Raw genomic sequence first — 21,648 nt, forward strand, 5'->3', positions numbered from 1 at the left:
AGACCTATAAACCCTGCCTCTCGATGCCCAGCAATGAACCACGTAGCAAAACAGGAAGCATCTTCTTGTCGTTGTGCTCTCTGTGCAAGCGCGTCCTGACAAGTGGCAGGAAACCACCACCGGGCCGTGGCAACAGCTGTCGGGTGACCTGAGGCTTCCCGCCAGCCTCCTTCCCTTTTCTTCCTGCTGGAGAGTGGCCTCTTTCCTCCCTGCAGCCGGATAATCCCTCACCTCTCACCAGCTGGTCCTTTCCCTCTTGGTGGCCTGAGGCCTGATCATGACCTTCAAAGGCCCTCAACCCTAAAAAGATTATTATCTCTCTCCAAATATAATTCCTGAGACCGGCCGGCCAACCAACACAAAATGTATACATATGCTGAAATTAAAAGAACTTCTCTTTTAGATTTTTCTGATTACAAACTTCTAGGTGAGGGCAAAGCAAAAACTCTCTCAAATTTGGGGGTGCCCCTTGTCTGGCTCTGGGGCTCTAAATCTATCCTAAATCTGCCTGTTAGGTTACCCAGCACTGGTGGAGACTCACACTCCTTGGCTTCACATGGGGACAGACTGTTTCCAAGTGAAATAAAACAGGGATGAGGGCAGGAGTATAAGAGGTATGATCTCGGACTTTGCCCATTGAATTACAAGCCCAGAGGGACCGGAAACGGTAGGACACTCTGGGTTGGGCCAAGAAATTGGTACTTGGACCAAGGCTCCATCTGCACCATAGGCTACGTCAGTGGACTCTGGGTCTGCTTCTTTCTCTTGGGTCTCTCCAGATTAGACCTCCTGTAGGAGGTCTCTGTTCTTCCTTACCCTGTTCAAGACTTACCGTGTTCTTTCTTATGATAATAGCGGGGCTGAGGTTATGGCAGGCTAAGTTGTTCTTTATCCTCAAGGTCACCAGGTCATCAGTGGATGGATGGGGTGAATGACTATAAAAGTTTCTTCCAGGTTCTGTCCCCTGTTCCTTCTCAGAAACCTTTGCTCACGGGCAGGACTTCCCCAAAGGCAGTGCGCACATTCTCAGAGAACAGGGCAGTGGGCAGGAAGCCTGGTCTGAAAACATTTTTGCCAGGAGTGGCCCAAGCCCTTTATGTCATGCTTCATGTAAGCCTGTCATGGTGCGAAAAGCCTCTTAGCTTGGAGTCAAAGATCAAGACACTTCTTCTCTTTGAAGTCTCAGTTTCCTCTGTCAGAAAATTGAAACCTACCAAACTGAGAAACCCTGAGAGTTGAATAAGATAAAAGAAAGTGCTTGGAAACGTGAAAGCCCCACACAAATGTGGAGACATTGTCTTCCATTAATTGACACATTCTTTGGTCATTAACTGACCATGGTTTATTGGGTCTTCAAAGTCCTAGAACTTGACCCAATACCTGGCAGGGTAGATACTCAGTAAATGGATACTGGATGAATGGATGGACCAGTGAATGGACAGATGGACAAATGGACAGGTAGAGTAGTGGGGAATAGTCACCTATGGGAAAAACATTGCACACCATCTGTCTCACATGTCACAACAGCAGGGAGAGATTCACTCCAAAGACACAGCCAAAGCAAAACATATCTCGTGTGCCAAACACAAACAGACCACTGCACAAGTAACAAAGGTCAGAAACCTGGCCCACAGGCAGCATCTCCCCTGCGAGGAGGCCAAGTTAAACAGTCCGGCTCTCCCCACTCCTGAACTCTGAAATTGAATGATTCTGAAAAAATGAGCATCCTGTTCAGTGTGCCAGCCAAGACTCCTGGCCTTAGCACTTGCCACCGACCTCTCACCGTCACTCTCCTCCCTCTGTCTGAGTCACCCCTGCTCCTCTCAGATGCCACTTTTTCCATAGCCTTCCTGACTCCCTTCTATGTGCTCCCATGGTGTGTTGGGCTTGCCACTCCCCACCCCACCCCTGTTAGTTAGCTCTTACTATATTGTACTACGATTTCGTCTCCTGGTTTGTTTGTTTGTTTTTTGCGGTACGCGGGCCTCTCACTGTCGTGGCCTCTCCCATTGCAGAGCACAGGCTCCGGACACGCAGGCTCAGTCACCATGGCTCACGGGCCCAGCCTCTCCACGGCATGCGGGATCTTCCCGGACCAGGGCACGAACCCGCGTCCCCTGCATCGGCAGGCGGACTCCCAACCACTGCGCCACCAGGGAAGCCCTGTTATTTTTTAAATATTATGAAATATTGAATTCATAAAGGTATAAAGAACAATACAATGAGACATTTGTCCACCACAAGCCAAACATTACCAACGCAGTTCAAGCTCCTGAAAATCCCTCTCCACTGGCACCCTCTTCCTTCCCATCTTGAATTTAGTGTATACATTTCCATGCCTGTTGTTATACTTTTAATGCTTACGGGTAATTGCCTCTTTATTTTTCCATCTCCCCCGCTGTTATGGAGTGAATGTTTCCCCCCAGTGGGGTTTGAATCCCCGTTCAAATTCGTATGTTGAAGCCCTAACCGTCAGTGTGGTTGCATTTGGAGGTGGGGCCTCTAAGGAAGTAAATAAGGTTAAATAAACTCCTAAGAGTGGAGCCATAACCCAATAGGGTTACTATCCGTATAAGAAGAGATACCAGGGCTTCCCTGGTGACGCAGTGGTTGGGAGTCCGCCTGCTGATGCAGGGGACACGGGCTCGTGCCCCAGTCCGGGAAGATCCCACATGCCGTGGAGCGGCTGGGCCCGTGAGCCATGGCCGCTGAGCCTGCGCGTCCGGACCCTGTGCTCCGCAGCAGGAGAGGCCACCGCAGTGAGAGGCCCGTGTAACGCAAAAAAAAAAAAAAAGAAGAGATACCAGAAATCTTTGTCTCTCTGTGTCTGCCTCTCTATCTCTGTCTCTCTGTCACTGTCTCTGTTTCTCTCTCTTTCCCTCCCTGCCTTGTACATTTTGAGAAGAGGCCACATAAGGGCATAGGGAGAAGGTACCCATCTGCAGGCAAGGCAGAGAGGCTGACCCTGCTGGGCCTTGATCTGGGATTTCTAGGCTCTAGAACTGTGAGAACCACAGCTACCCAGCCTGTGGTATTTGATTGTGGCAGCTCGAGCTGACTGATACACCCACCATGCTCCATGTGAGCTTGGCAAGGTCAGGGACCACGGGTGTTCATCTTTGTATCTGTAGAGTCCAGTACCATGCCTGGCACGTAAGTGTTCATCAAATACTTGTTGTTTGTATGAATGAATGAATGAAGCAAAGTCAGAAGCAAAACAAGTGTCCTAGGGTCTGTTCCGTGGGAGCAAGTTATTCTCCGCTCTGCCATGATACGGGTCTTATTCAAGCTGCTGCTGAGACCAGGATCTGCAGTCAGCTCCTAACAATGTAAATTTAAAAAGAACAAAGGAATCCCCAAGAGAGAGGTGGAGGAAGTGGTGTCATCTTAGGAAAAGGTTGACGTCACATCATCAATCAATCAAATGTTCCTTAAGCATCTGATTATTAGGTGTTCAGTGGAAAAGCCTCCATCTCTGTAAGACAATCAGTCTTTGGAAGACCAAAGACCAAGTGGTCCAAAGATGCCCCAGATATAAGTAAGCACAATGCATTTGCCTCTCTTATGGACGGGTCCTTTGTACAGACACCAGTCCCTGAGCATCAGTAAGGGGCTTCACTTTTAAAGCCCCTGCTTTGACTTTTAAGTTTCTTCAGACAATAAAAAAATTTTTTAATAAAAAAACTTTTTAAAAGATTCTCCAGAGGGAAAGAGGCAGCAGTCTCAAGTCCCTTGCTAGGCATGCAACATATGCTCTTAACAAGTGGGATGAGACAAGGGATATCACCTATGGGACCCATTATTGAACTAGACCAAACGAACGACATTAAAAATATATTTTTAAAACCACAGCACCGTTTGAGGCAACGCAAAGACTAACCAAAAAAGTACACAGCACAATCTTGTTTCCAAGAAGCACAAAGTCTCTTCTAGAATAGAAAACAGTTCTCATGCTGTTGTTATAAATGCCAATTTGAATGTCCCTGAAGTTAAGTGCTATGAGAGTTCAGAGGAGGGAGGGCAGTGAAGGTGGGCCTGCCTGAGCCTCGAAGGGTGGGATGCAATTTGGAAAATGATACTGGGTTCCTCCTATACCGTCCCTCTCAGAGAGATGGATTGGCTGTGAATAGTTACTAATTGCACGCTAACATGCAGAGGGGAAGCTCACAGTGTTGAGAGATACTAGGGAATCCCCACTGTCCTGCTCAGAGACCAGCTAAGAAAATGAAACTGAAGGCCTCCAGCCCAAAGTGTGCAATGTCCGCACAGCCAGTGTTGGAGGGATAAAGAAGGACAGTGAGAGGAGGAAAAGGGTCTGGGGTGGGCACCACGGCTTAGCATCAGGGTGAGGTTGCTGAGGGGATCAGAGTCAGGATGCTCCCTTTCTCTCCTAAGAGCATGGCGCATCTACCACAAAGCTCTCCAGTCCTGCCCTCTATTCTGTGGACTCTCTTGATCTGGGACCTTCTTTGGGGCCTACACTAGGTAGAAAACCAAGAAAATCCCTGAGGATAGCAAGGATTATCCTGAGAAGGGAGCCTGGAAATTATGTGGTCCAATCCCATTACTTTTCAGGTGGGCATCCAAGAATCAGAGAGAGGAATTGACTTGCCTGAGGTCACATAGTCATTTCTAGCAGAGGCAAGAGTGGGACACATGTCTTCTGCTTCTAAGCTCAATTTTTCTTAGAAGCATCTGGCACATGGAAAAGGGCTTCAGGAGGAAGCTTCTGGAATAGTTCCAAACTGAAGTTGCCCTGCCCTTCCTTACCAACGCCCTACAGGGATGTAACCCCCCAAGAGTCTTTTCCACCTAGTTCAAGAGATTGCCTGTATCCCTAAAAGTAAGCAGGCCCCAAATGCCAACAATGCGAGCAGTCAAAACATTTAGAATGGAAAGAAAGTTCCAGTTCCATGAGGGCTTCCCATGCCTCCATTTGGGGAATTTGGAATAACAGAGAGTGGTTAAGCAGTAGACAGGATGCCACAAGAAAGTTCTGCACTTCAGAGTCTCAGATGCTAAAGCTTAGCTATTTCCTAGGCGATCCAATATTCTCACTTCATACTTGGGAAAACTGCAGCCCAGAGTGGGGAAGCAACTTACGCAAGATCATACAGGGAGGTGGTTAAGAGCGAGGCTTACTGCACTACATCCGAACTGAATGTTCTTCAAATCTCTGGGGTGAAGGAAAACTATTCTATCTACTTGTCCATCTGTCTTCCAGCCCTATTCAATCATGGATTTCCTTTCCTTGTGTAAGGTAAAGCATCACATCATGCTTGGTCTTGGTCATAACTGGAGGCAACAGGTATATAATCTAGCCTTAACTTCTTCTGTACAGTAGTCCCCCCTTATCTGTGGGAGATATAATCCAAGACCCCCAGTGGATGCCTGAAACCACGGATATTACCAAACTCTATATATCATACATACTATTTTTTCCTATACACACATACCTATGATAGAGTTTAATTCATAAATTATAAAGCATACAATTCATAAATTATAAGCATGGTAAGAGATCAATAACAATAACTAAATAAAATAGAACAATTATAGCAATATACTGTAATAAAAGTTATGTGAAAGTGGCCTCTCTCTCTCTTTCTCTCTCTCAAGATATCTTATTGCAGTGTACTTACCCTCCTTCTTATGACGTGAGATGATAAAACACCTACATGATGAGATGAAGTGGAATGACACGGGCATTGTAACATAGTGTTAGACTGCTACTGATGTATCATTGGAATGAGTATCATCTGCTTCAGGTGATCCTGGATCATCAAGCCATAGTAATGTCAATGGTTGGGAATCCCAGGTGGGACGGAGCAGGATGGTGCAAGATTTCATCACACTACTCAAAATTGTATGCAATTTAAAACTTATGAATTGTTTATTTCTGGAATTTTCCATTTAATATCTTCAGACCATGCTTGACCATGAATAAATGTAACCACAGAAAGCAAAACCATGGATAAGGGGGACTACTGTACCTTAAACTCCTTGGGAACAGGAATCACCTTCTATCCTTCAGGGTGGAAGCAAAAAAGACCCACTCTAGATATTTCAGACAAAAGGAATTTAACATAGGGAGCCAGTTATACAAGTGATAGAAGGGCTGAAAAGTCAAACAAGGGTTGGTGAGGCCACCAGAGATTAACAACAGCAAGAGGTTGCCACCATCCCTAGAGCTGGAGAGACACAGGGAAAAGGTAGTGCTACCAGAGCCCAGAAACTAGGGCAGGAGTTGGAGCCAAGGTGGGAGTGACTCATCAGATGCTGGTGCCACAGAGGCAGGGGCAGGCTGATGGACTCTGTGATCGAAAACATGTAGCCATGGCTGGAGATGCCACTGGAAGCAAAGAGAGGAAAGAAATACCCTAGTGATGAAAAATATATGCAAACAGTCCCCACCCCAAAAATATTGGACAGGCTATGCTAAAGAAAAAATAGACTTTAAGACAAAAATTGTTTATAGAGACAAAGGATATGTTATAATGATGAAAGGGTCGATCTATCCAGAAGTCATAACAAATAAACATATATGCATCTAAACAACAGAGACCAAAAACACATGAAGCAAACACTGACAGAAATGAAGAGAGAAATACCCAATTCGACAATCATAGTCAGAGACTTAATACCCTATTTTCAAATAATGGATACAACAACTAGGCAGTAGATCAATAAGAAAATAGAAGAATATTATGAACCAACTGGACCTATCAGCTATCTATAGAATATTCATCCAACAACAGCAGAATACACATTCTTCTTAGGTGCACATGGAACATTTTCCAGGATAGACCATATGTTAGGACATAAAACAAATCTCAATAAATTTTTTAAAATTGAGATCACACAAAATATATTCTCTAACCACAATCAAAAACAGAAGGAGGGCTTCCCTGGTGGCGCAGTGGTTGAGAGTCTGCCTGCCGATGCAGGGGACACGGGTTCGTGCCCCGGTCAGGGAAGATCCCACATGCCGCGGAGCAGCTAGGCTGGGCCTGTGAGCCATGGCCACTGAGCCTGCGCGTCTGGAGCCTGTGCTCCGCAGCGGGAGAGGCCACAACAGTGAGAGGCCCGCGTAACGCAAAAAAAAAATAAGAAAAACAAAAAACAGAAGGAAATTTGAGGAATTCACAAATATGTGGAAATTAAACAAAACACCCCTAAATAACCAATGGGTCAAAGAATAATTTACAAGGAAAGTTGGAAAATACTTTGAGATGAATGAAAATGAAAACACAGCATATAAAAACCTATGGGATGAAGCTGAGGCAGTGCTTAGAGAGAAATTTACAGCTATAAATGCCTATACTAGAAAAAAGGAGAAAGGTCTCAAGTAAAGAATCTAACCTTTTACCTTAAGAAATCAGGACAAAAGGAGAAAACTAAACCTAAATCAAGCAGAAGGAAGGAGATAACAAAGAGTAGAATGGAAACAAGTGAAATAGAGAATAGGAAAAAAATAGAGAAAATCAATAAAACCAGAAGTTGGTACATTAAAACGATCTGCAAAATTGACAAACCTTCAACTAGAGTTACCCTGATACCAAAACCACAAAAATCACAAGAAAATAAAACTATAGACCAATATCTGCACTAAATATAGATTCAAAAATGCTCGCCAAATCCAGCAACATATAAAAAAAGATTATACACCATGACCAAGTGACTTATCCCAAGAATTTAAGGTTGGTTCAACATACAAAAATCAATCTCAGTTATACACCATATTTAATAGAATAAGGACAAAAAATGATCTTTTCAATGGACATAGAAAAGGCATTTAACAAAATCCAACAAATTAGGAATAGAAGGGAATATGCATGATACTCAAAATGAATCAAAGATAAATGTCAGAGATAAAACTCTTAGAAGAAAGCATAAGAATAAATCTTCATGAACAGGAATTAGGCAATGTTTAAATATGACACAAAAAAGCACAAGTGACAAAAGAAAAATAATTTGACCTCAAAATTTTAAGGTCTTGTGCTTCAAAGGTCACCATCAATAAAGTGAAGGCAATCCACAGAATTGGAGAAAATATTTACAGATCATATATCTGATAAAGGACTTGTATCCAGAATATATAAAAAATCTCTTACAACTCAACAATAAAAAAAAAACAATTTAAAAATGGGCAAAGGATTTAAATAGACATTTCTCCAAAGAAAATTTATAAATGGTCAATAAGCACAGGAAAAGGTACTCATTATCATTAGTCATTAGGATAATGCAAATTAAAACCACTTAACACCCACTAGGATGGCCAGAATCAAAAGAAAAAAAAATAGACAATAACAAATTTTGTTGAGGATGTGGAAACTTCATACATTGCTGATGGGAATGTAAAATGGTGACACCATTTTAGGAAAAGTTTGACAGTTCCTCAGAATGTTAAACATGTAGTTACCATATGACCTGGCAATTTTCTCCTAGGCATGTATTCTAGAGAAAAAGAAACATATGTCCACACAAAAACTTGCATATGAATGTTCCTAGCAGCATTATTCATCATAACCAAAAAGTAGAAACAACCCAAATATCTAACTGATGATAGATAAACAAATGGAGTTTTGTTGGAATGTATGGATATCATACAATGGAACATTATTGGACCATAAAAAGGAATGAAATATTAATATATACTACAACATGGAAGAACCTTGAAAACATTATGCTAAGTGAAAGAAGCCAGACACAAAGGCCACATATAGTATAATTCTATTTATGTGAAGTGTCCAGAATAGGCAAATCTATAAAGACAGAAAGTAGATTCCGTTGTTACCAGGGGCTGGGGGTGGGGTTGGAGGGGATATGGGGAGTCTTCACTAATGAAGAGGAGGGGGTTACAGGGGGGAGTGATTTAAAATGTTCTAGGGGCTCCCCTGGTGGTCCAGGGGGTAAGACTCCACACTCCCAATTCAGGGGGCCTGGGTTCGATCCCAGGTTGGGGAACTAGATCCCGCATGCCACAACTAAAAGTCCGCATGCTGCAACTAGAAGTCCACATGCCGCAACTAAAAAACATCCCGCATGCCACAAAAAAGATCCCACATGCCGCAACTAAGACCCAGCGCAGCCTAAATAAATAAATAAACATTTTTTAAAAACTAAAAAAGTAAATAAATAAAATAAAATGTTCTAAAATTGATTTTGGTGACAGCTGCACAACTCTGTGAATATAAAACACCACCCCAAAAAAACTGACTGGTACACCTTAAAAGGTTGAGTTTATTTGTGAATTATAACTCAATAAAGTTGTCATTAAAAAAGGAAAGGAAAAACAAACTTATGGTTACCAAAGGGGAAAGGTGGAGGCAGGGGGAGGGATAAATTAGGAGTTTGGGATTAACATATACATACTACTATACACAAAATAGATAATCAACAAGGACCTACTGTATAGCACAGGGAACTCAACTCAATCTTCTGTAATAACCTATCTGGGAAAAGAATCTGAAAAAGAATGAACGTATGTATATGTATAACTGAATCATCTGCTGTACACCTGAAACTAACACAACATTGTTAATCAACTATACTCCAATATAAAATAAAAACTAAATTAAAAAAAAAAGAAAACAAAATTTAAAAAAAAAAAAAGAAAGAGAAGAGGTGAAGGAAGAGAAAAGAAGGAAGGAGAAAAGAAACATCCTGGCACATCCCTCCCCTTCTACCTTCCATCATCTGTCAGTGCCACCCATTGACCAAACCTACCCAAAACCCAGAGGGCAAAGTAGTTTGGGAAATGTAGTCCCTTGTGCCACTGAGCAGGGCAAAGGAAGGATGGGGGTACATCTCTCACTTTTCTCTTGACTCCCTGGCACATGGCACTAGGCTATAAACATTTGTCGAATCACTGAATGGCCCCTGTTCCCCTGCCTTAGGCTGGGCCCCTAGTCTGCACAGGGGGCTTTTTGAATGTAAATAACCCGATGATTCATGATCCTATGACCGGTGAGTGGGCCGTCACTCTCTGTCACCTTCTCATACCCCTCATACCCCTTTGGTCCCACGAGGCACCTGAGTCCAGACCCTTAGTGGAGCTGGATTGGACGGAGGAGCAGAGGTGGGAGGGGCAGGGAAGAGGGTGGTTCCTCTCACAGCTTAAAAGGGGCTTGTACGACTTCCTCCCCAGACAGAGGCCGGGCACAACCTTCCTGTGTGGTTTCAGCTGCCGAGAGTGTCATGGACCTGGGTGAGTGAGCCTCCCCCGTGTGAGAGAAAGCAGTACCAGCGTCACTTGGACACCCAGGCTGGCTCTGTGGGATGGGGATGGAGGATGGGGGTGGAAGGCCTAGGGGAGCCTCCCAGAGAAATGAGGTGGCATTGCTGGGAATCAGCGGCTGCTCCCGGAGAGTGCCACCCTGTTCTCCCAGGCACGGAGGGTGCACCTTTCAGACCTGGGGAAGGGGCTAACCATTGGTTCCAGGAAAGATAAGGGGGGTCACATCTTTCAAGAACAGTAGGGACTGCAGAAAGCGGCAGGGCTGGGGTTGGTAGAAATCTGGACAGCACCTGTTCTGTCTCAGCCTGGGGTGATGGGGGAGGCTCTCAGGGACCTGTTTCATCAGGGAAATTTCTCCTTGGAGGGCTCAGGACCCTCCACTCGCCCTCCGATTCCCACCTTTCTCCCAGGCTAAATAGGGATGAGAATGTCTGCTCTTTTAAGGTTATAACAAGGAGCAGATTCAAGGCGAGTGCATTGTGTAAAGGACACTACACACAACGCAATGCAAGCTGTGCTTATTGTCTCTCTGCTGCACATCCCACGGGCAAGTTGTCGCCTCTTGCTGGTTAAATGTTGGGTGGACAACACTAAATGAGACCACAAGGAGCCTTCAGCGGGGAGAAGTCACAGCCAGGGCCTCCAGCACAGCCCCCAGCCCCACTTAATCACTTTTTCTACCCAGGAAGATGATTCATCCCTTTCAAAAGTCTAATCTCGGTCTTAACCAGAGGGAGTCCAAGGGAAGCCCCGAGGAGGTTCTGGGAGTGTTTATCTAGCTCCAGAGACCCCATTTATAAATCTGAGCTGAGGAGTCAGACCCGCCTGAGGCTACGAAGGCCGGGTTCCTGAACTGCTCGTTCTCACCGGCAGACAAAGCACCACGGCAGCCTCAAAGCCGCAAGGGGTTGGCTTTAAAAAGTGAAGGTTCCCGTTCACCCTCTGCTGTCCTCACCACCCGACCCACCACGCCACAGCCTCTTGCCTTCATGTCTCCTTTTTCCACCCACCCAGAACCCTGGGTGGACCCAGCAAACAGATCCTAAAGGGCTAAAGTGGCCATCCCACACACCGACTGAGAACCCCTGGAAGCCAGGGTCTGATTCTTGCACCTCTGATTTCCAGGTGCTTTGGGGGTATGAGCAGAAAATGTTTGTGGAATGAATGAGTGAATGAATGAATGGCATCAAGAACTCTGATTTCAGTTTTTAAAAATCTCTTCCGGGCTTCCCTGGTGGCGCAGTGGTTGAGAGTCCGCCTGCCGATGCGGGGGACACGGGTTCGTGCCCCGGTCCGGGAAGATCCCACATGCCGCGGAGCGGCTGGGCCCGTGAGCCATGGCCGCTGAGCCTGTGCGTCCGGAGCCTGTGCTCCGCAACGGGAGAGGCCACAACAGTGAGAGGCCCGCGTACCGCAAAAAAAAAAAAAAAAAAATTCTCTTCCAACTTCCCCTCCTCCCAGCAGCCTGCCGTCTAATCCCACTCCCCAGACAACCAGCCCCACTAACCACCGTCCCAGAATGCAGCCGTCATCCCCTGGAGACTCCAATCCTGCCTCTTGGTTTGACCTCTGTGAAGGAAACCAAGCAGGTCCCCGTGGTGCACTGGTAAAGGCTAGAGAACCGGCTCCCCAGAACAGACTCTGACATGTAGTGCTTGCCAATTTCCATAGTGTAAATTCTTCCACCATAGCTGACTTCAAGCTGTCAGCCGATTTCAAGCCATGAAATGACTGAGCACAGAGTCGGAGAGAGGTGTACACCACTGGCTCGATGAGCCCTCAAGAGCGGCCCCAGCACAGCACGGGGCAGGGGGGTCTCCTCCCAGGACTAGGTTTGGGGGTGCTAGACTCACAGGTGTTAATGCAGGGAGGCAGGTCCCTTTAATGCAGGAAACCTCTGATGCAGGAAAAGGGATGTTCTTACTGCTTCACTCAATTCAAGAAAGCCCCAACGGCTGGCCAAGCCCTAAATACTGGTAGGAGGGGACACCACTGAGACATTTTGCTCAGATCAGACTCCAGGCCGTTGGTAGGACGGGTGGGCCACAAAGGATCTCTTTCTCTCTTTGTCAGCCCAGCAGGGAGCCCAAGGTGGGTGAGGGGCAAAGTTTCTGTTACACAAAATGAAAACTCCGAACTCGAGCTGAGTGGGCCTTTTTCATGATTTGAATGAGCAGCCCCAAGACACCTTCCCCATCTTCAAAAAATGGGGCCTAAGACTTCGGTTAGAATTTTCCAAAGCAGAGAAGAGAAAAATGAGCTGTTAAGATACTCATCTCTCACAGCTCAGCCAGAGATGGCGGCAGATGGGGATGCTAAAGAGATTCAGGGCCAATCCCTCCTGGCCTTTGGGGAGTCTGGCTGGGGAGGAGGGGAACCCTGCAGCCTGGGGGAGCTGTTGAGAAATCTCTCCTCTTTGCTTGGTACTTTCAGTCAATTGTCATTGATGGAGGAATTCAGGCAGGACCAGTCTGGTGGGGGAGAGACACATATGTCAATAAGCCACCGCAAGAGAGGGAGAGAGACTGCTGATGGGCTAAGAGCAGGGCGATTGTGAAATCTAAAGAAACGAACAATGAATGTGAGCAGGGGAGCATTTAAGTTGGGTTTTGAAGGATGTGTAGGAGTTATCAAACCAGAAAACAAGGAGCAAGGGGCCCAGGATGTGGCAGGGATAGCAAACTCAATGGCTCAATTGTAAATGAGGGAATGGGAGTAGATGTAGTAAGTGGAGGGCAGTGAAGTGATTCAGAGGGTACAAGCCCCACCTAAAGGTATCCAAATCCAATTTTTTGTGAACTCCATCTAGCCAAACAGAATATCCTGGAGACTCAGCCTGCAGGCTCCCAGCTGGTCAGCTCTGACAAAAGCTAACAGAGACAAGAAAGAAGCAAGTTGAGGAGGTTGTAAAGGACCTGGCCGTGCCAAGGAGGAAGGGAGAAAGGGAGGCAGGAGGGACAGGCAAGGGCCAATCGTTAAGATTCCGTGTGGCACTGCTAAAAATGTGGGCTTTTTGATGAGAGCGATGGGGAGCCAATGAAGATTTTTCTTTTTCAGTTATGTGAGTTAAATAACGTGATCTGTGTTTCAGAGGAGCTCCGTGGCAGCAAAGCCTTATGTTGGGGTAGAAGGGGGGGCAGATCTGAGATGTTAGGATGTTAGGAAGGCAGCAAAGCCTTATGTTGGGGTAGAAGGGGGGGCAGATCTGAGATGTTAGGATGTTAGGAAGGCAGCAAAGCCTTATGTTGGGGTAGAAGGGGGGGCAGATCTGAGATGTTAGGAAATGGAAGCAGCAGCAGATGTTAGGAAATGGAAGCAGCAGAACAAGTGACCAATCCTCACTCTCCTCCAATGGGATGGAGGAGAGTGATGATTCCCTTTATGCTCCACAGAGGTCCGTATACACAGCAGCCTCAACAGAAATGAAGTAATGAGAGCTCATTTAAAAAATCTCAGATCCAGCTCTTAGCAGCTGTGTGACCCCAGACAGGAGACCTAACCTCTCTGAGCCTCTATCTTCTGGAATATGGAATGAGCCTCACAAGGGGTAACTCACAGGATGTTAGGAGGGAGAGGAACATAAAGCCTGAGAGGCAGCATTGAAGAGCATTTAGGAGTGTGGCTTCTGAAATTAGATGGATTCAAAGCCCAGCTCCACTACCAGATGGTTGTGTGACTCTGGGAAAGTTACTCATCTCTAGTTTCTCTCACTGGGAGCTAAGGTTGGAGTTCTAGGGAATTTCCTTTTCGTTGTGATCATTACTAGAAACTCAAGAACTCAGAAAATACCCAACACATAAGTCAACCACTCCTCAGCCCTTGAGATTCCCAACTTCTCTGGTCCCACCCAAGCTGTTGTCCAAAGCGAGTTACTTTACGACTTTGTAACAGACAGAAGTAAATTGAGTCAAGGCTGCTGACCAGGCGGCCTCTGCCACACACCTGAGTTCCCCTAAGTTCCTGTTTGGTCACCTTTCTTGAAAACGACCTATTCTGGTCCTAGAAGATCCCTGCTCAACGACCCTCTCCAACACCCCCGGAAGGAGACCTCACATACACACACCCTCCAGCCCTCCCTCCCTTACCCCTCCCCCAGCCAGTGGCAAAAGGACTGAGACGGGGCCAGGAAAGGGGGTTGATGGAGTGAACTAGAAACACAACTCATGCTCCTCGTATTTCACCGTTGTGACATCAAAACTTTGAGGTTTCTCAGTTCTCACTGACAGTCAGAGCAGGCTTTCTCTAGAGTAACCGAAAGACGTGTATGTGTTTAAAGAAACCTCGAGCGCTTCACATCAAGATGAGTCAATGGAGGATGGGCAGCTCATTGGACCATGAAGAGAGTGTGCTTAAGGGTAAAGATGTGGACTCAAACTCAAGCTCAGGGGCTCACGGGTCAATTTGGCAAGGAAGGGGAATGAGAGAGGGGAGCCATGATGTTGTACAGAGATCCATTCCCACCCAGGACTGCAAATACTCAGGTGCAAGCTGGGGACAACGGGACAGTGGATGCCTGTCCCCAGAAACAGAAGACACAACTAGAAAGGCAGGTCCAAGTAAACAGTGGAAGGCTTGACTGCCACACTCAGCATCAGGGCGTCATCCTTAGGGCTGCGTAGAGAGGTCCTTGGGGCTGGGTAGAGAGGTCCTAATTTAGGAAGAGGGCAGAGTGGGGGTCGGCATCAGAGCTATGCTTTAGGAACACGCAGCTAGCAGTAGCGTTCAGTGTAACTTGGGAGAAATGCCTGTTTATTTCTGTGACTCGATGCCCTTCTTCCTTCCCCTAAGACTCCCCCAAGCCCAGAATCCCTGCCCTAGGCACGCTCCCTGGAGCACAATGCCAATTTGGGTGTCATGCCACAAAATTTCCAGCAGGTGGCGCTGTGGCCAAGCACACAGACTCGCTGGGCCCGTGATGTTGCCTCTAGGAGGAAGCAGAATCCCTTGTTCGCAGGAGGGAGGCCCCCAGCCTCCAGAAGGTGCTAGAAGCAGGATCCCAAGGATCTGCTAGAAGCAGGATCCCGAGATCAGGAGGATCTACTGACCCTCCTGAGACTGGAGGTGCGGTGGACCAACAAGTCCTGCCTTGTAGTCATTCCCGGCATCACAGTTACTGACTCTCCTGTGGTCTGGTCCAGTTAGGGGAAGGGAGGCTACAAAGGTGAAGAGGGCACAGCTCCCAGACTGTTAAGTGAGATACGACTTCTATATAAATCACCCTATGAACTGTCCCCCCCGCTCAGCCTCTGGAGAAAATAAGTTCCAGTTCCAGCCCTCAGCTCAACCACAAAGCAGGACTAAGCAGCCAGGGCCCACATCAGGCCTTGTGAGAACCTGGGGCCTCAGCCTGCCGTTCAGCCTTGAGGGGTGGTCTGGGCCAAGATGGACTTTCCAATTCCAGAAGAGGCCCTGAAGGGCCAAGGAGAGGGGAGGGGCTGCCCTGCATTCCGATCCCGCTCCTTTCTGGGACCCCTCATGGAGGGAAGGAGGGGAGGGCAGTGAGGCTGGGCAGCTGGCCAGGTGCTCCAAGGCACAATCTGGTTCTCATGTTCTCAAACATGGTGTCTGGAGAATGTGATGAAAGTCCCCTGGCTTTGTGGCTTTTTGTCATAACAAAGGGCCATCCCTGCCAAGCAATAACTTTCTCACCTTGTCTCCTGCAGGGAAGCCAATGAAGAGCGTGCTGGTGGTGGCCCTGCTCGTCATCTTCCAGGTAGGTGTCCCACCAAGAAAAGCTCGGTTCCCTCTCCCATACGCCCCTCCCCAAGCCTGGTCCTTCCGAAGCCCAAGCCCTGGGTTCTGGTGGAGACGCTGGGCATTTGCCAGAAAGAAGTAGACCCAGACACAAATCTGTCATTCGTTAAGCTGATAGCCACCCCTCCTCTCCATCTGCTCAGTGACCCTAGAAAGCCACGGATGTTCTCCGACATTCCTTTACTCCATTTCCATTAAAACACGGGAGAAAGCAAGTTACCCCGCCTTCCCCACCCCACTTCCAATATCCCCATCCGGGAGGCAGAAAGGTGGACTCCTGAGTGCTTGGAGAGAGTTCTTTGCTTTGCAAAAAGGTTCCTGGGTTTTGCACGTATGTGTCCACACCCACACATGTAAATCTTCATATGTGAGCTGAGAAAAGAACCCGTGGCCTGGTGGCTGGTAGCTATCCTATCGCCCCAAACCTGTCTCCCTCCTCCACCCTCCAGCCAAAGGCTCCCCTCGAAGCCCCAGTTCCCTTCTGTGAAATAGAGACTGGCCTGAGCCTCACTATGGGGGAGGATGGAAGCACATCCTTTAGAGGGGCCCAGAGCACTGTAGGAGCAAAGATCCCCAGTTTACAGGTTTCGGCGTCTCAACCCCAGCTGTGGAGACAGAAAATCTGCCCCAATCAAGTACCAGAGTTAGAAGAAACTAACTCGTGAAGTCGACTCTCCCCCGTTTGCTGGGGTTGGGAGCTCTCTTGGAGGGAGGGGGGCTGAGGTAGGAGCTGGAGAGGCAGCACTTCAGAACTTGGCTCTTGCCCAGGTCTGGAGGCCAAAGGGGCAGCTTTCCAGGAGCTCCGGCCAGAGGCAGGCCCCAAGTTGGGCACTGTTCCCGAAACCGCATCCCAGAGGCCCCCTGGAGCTTGGGCTGTAGCCCACAGCTTGGCGCCCTTCCCCAGCACCACTCCCTCCCCTCTCTCTCCCCTGTTTCCAGGACTCCGGAGGGGCTGGAAGGTTGGGGAGGGCATAAGGGACAGCTGGGCTCATCCTTCTCTTTCCTTGAGGGGATGGGTTCGGCTCAGATGGGGCAGGATGTGGTGGGGCTTGGGGCTGCAGAGACACGTCAAGCCTGGTGGCCCCTGGTACACGGGGCGGATACTAAGCAGGGAAAGAGAAGGCAGAACGGGGTGGTGGGAAACACAGGTCACAGAGGCTGGGTATACTGCCCTCCAAGGTCCAGAGTCCCCTTATGTCCAGGAACCCTGGACTTGAGGCCTTGGACATTATCCTGGGCGGCCAAGGGCAGCCAGCCTCTTCCAGGCTTCCCAGGCTGCAGTCATGCCCGGAAAAGAGAAAAGTGGTTGCCACTGACTTTTCTTCTCGAGATAGCAATGCCCAAAAAAGCTCCTGGGCGTGATTTGGTCCTGGCCCTGTTGCCAAGCAGAATAGCGATGAATCCAGAATTTGGAAGTGAGAAAGAGACAGGATACAGGGAAGTCAGGAGACTGGGTTCCCCTGCTGGCTGAGCAACCTTGAACAAGCCACATCGCTTCTCCAAGAGCCCCCCTTTCCTCATCTCTACACTCCCTCCAGTTCCCCAATTGCACGAAAATCCATCATGTCGAGCTGCCCAGGGCCCCATTCCCAGAGGAGGGACCAGGAGCTTCCCGAGGCAGTCTTCCAGCCCAGCTCCCAGCCCCGCACAGCTTAGCCAGCCCGAGTGCCCTCCTTCATTGATAAAATCACAGCAGACTGCCTGAACCTTCACCCTGCCCCGCAGATAGGCTAAAAAAAGCCCTGAGCAGCTGAGCCCTGCTGACTGGGATCTGCCAGAAGATACAGCCAGGAAGAAAGAGGAGAGAGGCGCGGGGAGAGGGTTCGAGGATGGAGGGAGGGTGGAGACAGGGCCGTACTTCCTTCCTGGGCCCGAGAGGACTCAGTCACAGCTGAGGCTGTGGCCCCGCCCTCCACCTGGGCCTGCATCACCTGGGCTTCTGCCTCATGCCAGGTGCTGTGCCCCGGGCCGCAGGGATCCATCAGTCTTCAAGTCACTGACCACCCCTGATCACGGCAGCTTGCCCCAAACCAGGGCTTTCTGGCCTCTTAATAGAGCTTTGCCTTCCTCTCTTCTCACTCCGGGCCCTCCTCAACCTTAGCCCAAGTGGATTTTCCCTCAAAAACTGGGGTATTCTTGTAGGCCCCCTCCCCTGGAAAGTTCTTTCTACCAGGTTCCAAAGGAGGCTCAAAAAGAAAGACACACGATCCCACTTTCCTGGAGTTTCCAATGGGCAAAATAAAACCTCCATGGAGACGAAATGATGCGAGAATCGAGTCAGGACCCTCACAACCACCCTGTGGAGGGGATAGTATTCGTCTCCATTTCACAGATGAGAAAACTGAGTCTTAGGGAGAATGAAGTGTATTTAACGAGCCCAAGGCTCATTTGGCCCCAAAGCCCGGACTATTTCTCGTCCACCGTTAACACCCGTTAAGGTCAAGTCTCTCCGAAGTGTTGGCAAAATCAGACGCTTGCTTCTTAGTAGAAAGGCAGAATCCCCGGCGCCACCCCCGCCCACTAAATCATCTGGACAAGATCCCCGAGTTCAGGTGCGCGTTAAAGTATGAGAAGCACTGATTTCAAATGAAAGAAACACCTGGAAAGTTTAGAAAAACAGATTCCTGGGCCCCAGCCCCTGAGATTCTGGTTCAGTGGGTCTCACATGGGGTCCGAGAATTTGCAGGTGATGCTAACTGCACCTGGAAACCACTGCTCTGGCCAATCCCACAGCAGTGAGATTGAGACCCACTCAGCTAAGCTGGATCGTGTCCCTTCCCCACAGGTGTGCCTGTGCCAGGATGAGGTCACGGACGATTACGTCGGAGACAACACCACAGTGGACTACACGCTGTACGAGTCCGTGTGCTTCAAGAAGGACGTGCGGAACTTTAAAGCCTGGTTCCTCCCGGTCATGTACTCCATCATTTGCTTCATGGGCCTGCTGGGCAACGGGCTGGTCATGCTGACCTACATCTATTTCAAGAGGCTCAAGACCATGACCGATACCTACCTGCTCAACCTGGCCGTGGCGGACATCCTCTTCCTCCTGACCCTTCCCTTCTGGGCGTACAGCGCGGCCAAGTCCTGGGTCTTCGGGGTCCACGTTTGCAAGCTCATCTTTGGCATCTACAAGATTAGCTTCTTCAGCGGCATGCTCCTGCTTCTCTGCATCAGCATCGACCGCTACGTCGCCATCGTCCAGGCCGTCTCGGCCCACCGCCACCGTGCCCGCGTCCTTCTCATCAGCAAGCTCTCCTGCGTGGGCATCTGGCTGTTGGCCGTGGTGCTCTCCAGCCCAGAGCTGCTGTACAGCGGCATTCAGAGGAGCAGCACGGAGCAAGCGCTGCGGTGCTCCCTCATCACCGAGCGCGTGGAGGCCCTGATCACCATCCGGGTGGCCCAGATGGTGGTAGGCTTTCTGATCCCCCTGGTGGCCATGAGCTTCTGCTACCTCCTCATCATCCGCACCCTGCTCCAGGCGCGCAACTTCGAGCGCAACAAGGCCATCAAGGTGATCATTGCTGTGGTCGTGGTCTTCGTAGCCTTCCAGCTGCCCTACAACGGGGTGGTCCTGGCCCAGACGGTGGCCAACTTCAACATCACCGGCGGCACCAGCTGCGAGCTCAGCAAGCAGCTCAACATCGCCTATGACGTCACCTACAGCCTGGCCTGCATCCGCTGCTGCGTCAACCCTTTCCTGTACGCCTTCATCGGCGTCAAGTTCCGCAGCGACCTCTTCAAGCTCTTCAAGGACCTAGGCTGCCTCAGCCAGGAGCGGCTCCGGCAGTGGTCTGCCTGCCGGCACGCCCGGCGGTCCTCCATGAGCGTGGAGGCTGAGACCACCACCACCTTCTCCCCGTAGGAGGCTCCTCTGCCGGGACTAGAGGGACCTCTCCCGGGGCCCCTCAGACTGGGGGCAGATGACCCAACAGCTGCTGAGGGAAAGGCCATTCTGGTCATCGAGTTTTATCTCGTGGTGAAAACCCAAGCCACAGAAGACAGATGGAACCCAACCCTAGCTAGCTACCTCAGCAAAGGCTGCAAAGAGACGTGGTTGATAAGCTATCCCAGAGCCTGCCACACCCCAAAACCAAGGCCGTCGTCCCCCAAACCCCACACGAGAGGTGACAGTCAAGAAGCGGTTCACACCTCCTGGAGTGAAAGGGCAGAGGCATCGGCGAGATCTAGGGTGGTGGAAGGGGCCTGCCCATTGTTCCCATCAATCTTCTAGAAAGAAGTCCTCCCTGAGACTCAGGGTGAGGGCTTCCAGAAAGCAAGGCTTTGTCCCCAAGACCAGAGTCAGTGGGGTAACTTCTCACCTGTGCAGGGGAAGGGGGATGCCAGTGGGTCAAACTAACGCTCTGAATCCCTCCCTCCATCTCTCTTTTCTCCTGTCATCTGAGCCAGCAAGAAACGGCAGCCTCCATGGCCCCTCACCAGCCACCTTTCCTCAGGCTCTCCACGCTGAAGGGGTGTGGTGTTTCCCACAGGCCAGGCCTGGCCACAGCCATTTTCCCAGCCAGGGCGCTGGGGCAGGGATGACGCGTGGCTGGCCCTTCTCAGGTCTCAGCTCTGCTAGGGAGCGGGGAGAAGGCATGGAGAAAGTTTAGGGGCCAGGGGTGGGGACAACGCTGGCTGCCGCCAGCCAATGAGCTCCTTCTTTGTTCTTTGCCACGGGGACAGAAATCTCTCATCCTGTTCTGCTTTCAATTCATGAAGAGAGCACATTTTACTCATACACAAATAAAAGTTTTCCCTTGAGGAAACAATAGCTTGAAAAGAAAGGGAAAAAAAATTCTTGGTAAATGGCAAACGAGTGTGTTCTTGTTTTGCAAACCCCACGCCCCACCTGACCACCCCCATCCCTTTCCTCCCCCAGGCTTCATTGTTCAGAGATGCTCAGAGCCACGAGGTCTGCTGAGCTATGCTCTGAGCCCTTCCAATGACACAGGCCCACGAGGCTGAACAAGGCAGGAGGGGCAGAAGGGCAGGGTGTCCAGCTTGCAAACACCCTTCTGGAGCTCACAGGACGGGACCCAAGCCTGTGAGGTCAGCAGTGACCCAGAGACACGGTCTGAGCTGAGCTTTAGAAAGAACCAAGTTGTCTCTTGAACCTCTACGGCTGGGAACTCTCCCTGACCCTTAGCGGCATTTACACACTGTCCTGTTCATCTGTCCCAACTCAGTCTGGAACTGGAGACCCTGACCCTTGGTCAGTCCCCCTGGGCTCCCAAAACTGGTGTTTAGAGGGAGGGCCTCTCCCTGACACCCATCTCCCACGGCATCCTGGATCCAGGGGGGCTTGGGATGGGACCTGTATGATAGGCCGCACCCTTTGTTGGATACTTAAGAGCCAGGTCGGCCCTTGACCCTCCCTGGCCACTACTGCAGCGATGGCCTTCTGTGGTGTGGACACCCATCCCAGAGGGGCATGGATGGAGGAACAGCCACTGTCCCCACCACAGGCCCAGGATCCGTGTCACTGGGTGCCCTGATGCCTGCCCAGTCCCCGACTTGTCCAAGCCAGAGAGGTTAGTCCAACCTGTGATGTAAGAGGAGGTTTCTGAAGGGCCCAGCACTGCAATAACTCAGGGTCTGCGGGTGGGAGGGAGCTGAGACACTCATGAAAAGGTGATTGCCTCCATTTTCTG

The 21,648-nt window shown here is 49.4% G+C and overlaps 1 protein-coding gene across 1 annotated transcript; it reads left to right on the forward strand.

The window, feature by feature from the left end:
- Positions 1–15,911: 15,911 nt before the first annotated feature.
- On the forward strand, positions 15,912–19,859 carry CCR7 (C-C motif chemokine receptor 7; the record flags this gene model as incomplete). Its single annotated transcript, XM_082860995.1, has 2 exons — positions 15,912–15,953; positions 18,780–19,859. The coding sequence occupies 2 exons, from the start codon at positions 15,912–15,914 to the stop codon at positions 19,857–19,859; spliced, it is 1,122 nt and encodes a 373-aa protein (XP_082717121.1).
- Between the last annotated feature and the right edge of the window lie 1,789 nt (positions 19,860–21,648).

This window comes from Leucopleurus acutus (assembly GCF_964270905.1).
Source record: "Leucopleurus acutus genome assembly, chromosome: 19".
NCBI classification, from domain to species: domain Eukaryota; kingdom Metazoa; phylum Chordata; class Mammalia; order Artiodactyla; family Delphinidae; genus Leucopleurus; species Leucopleurus acutus.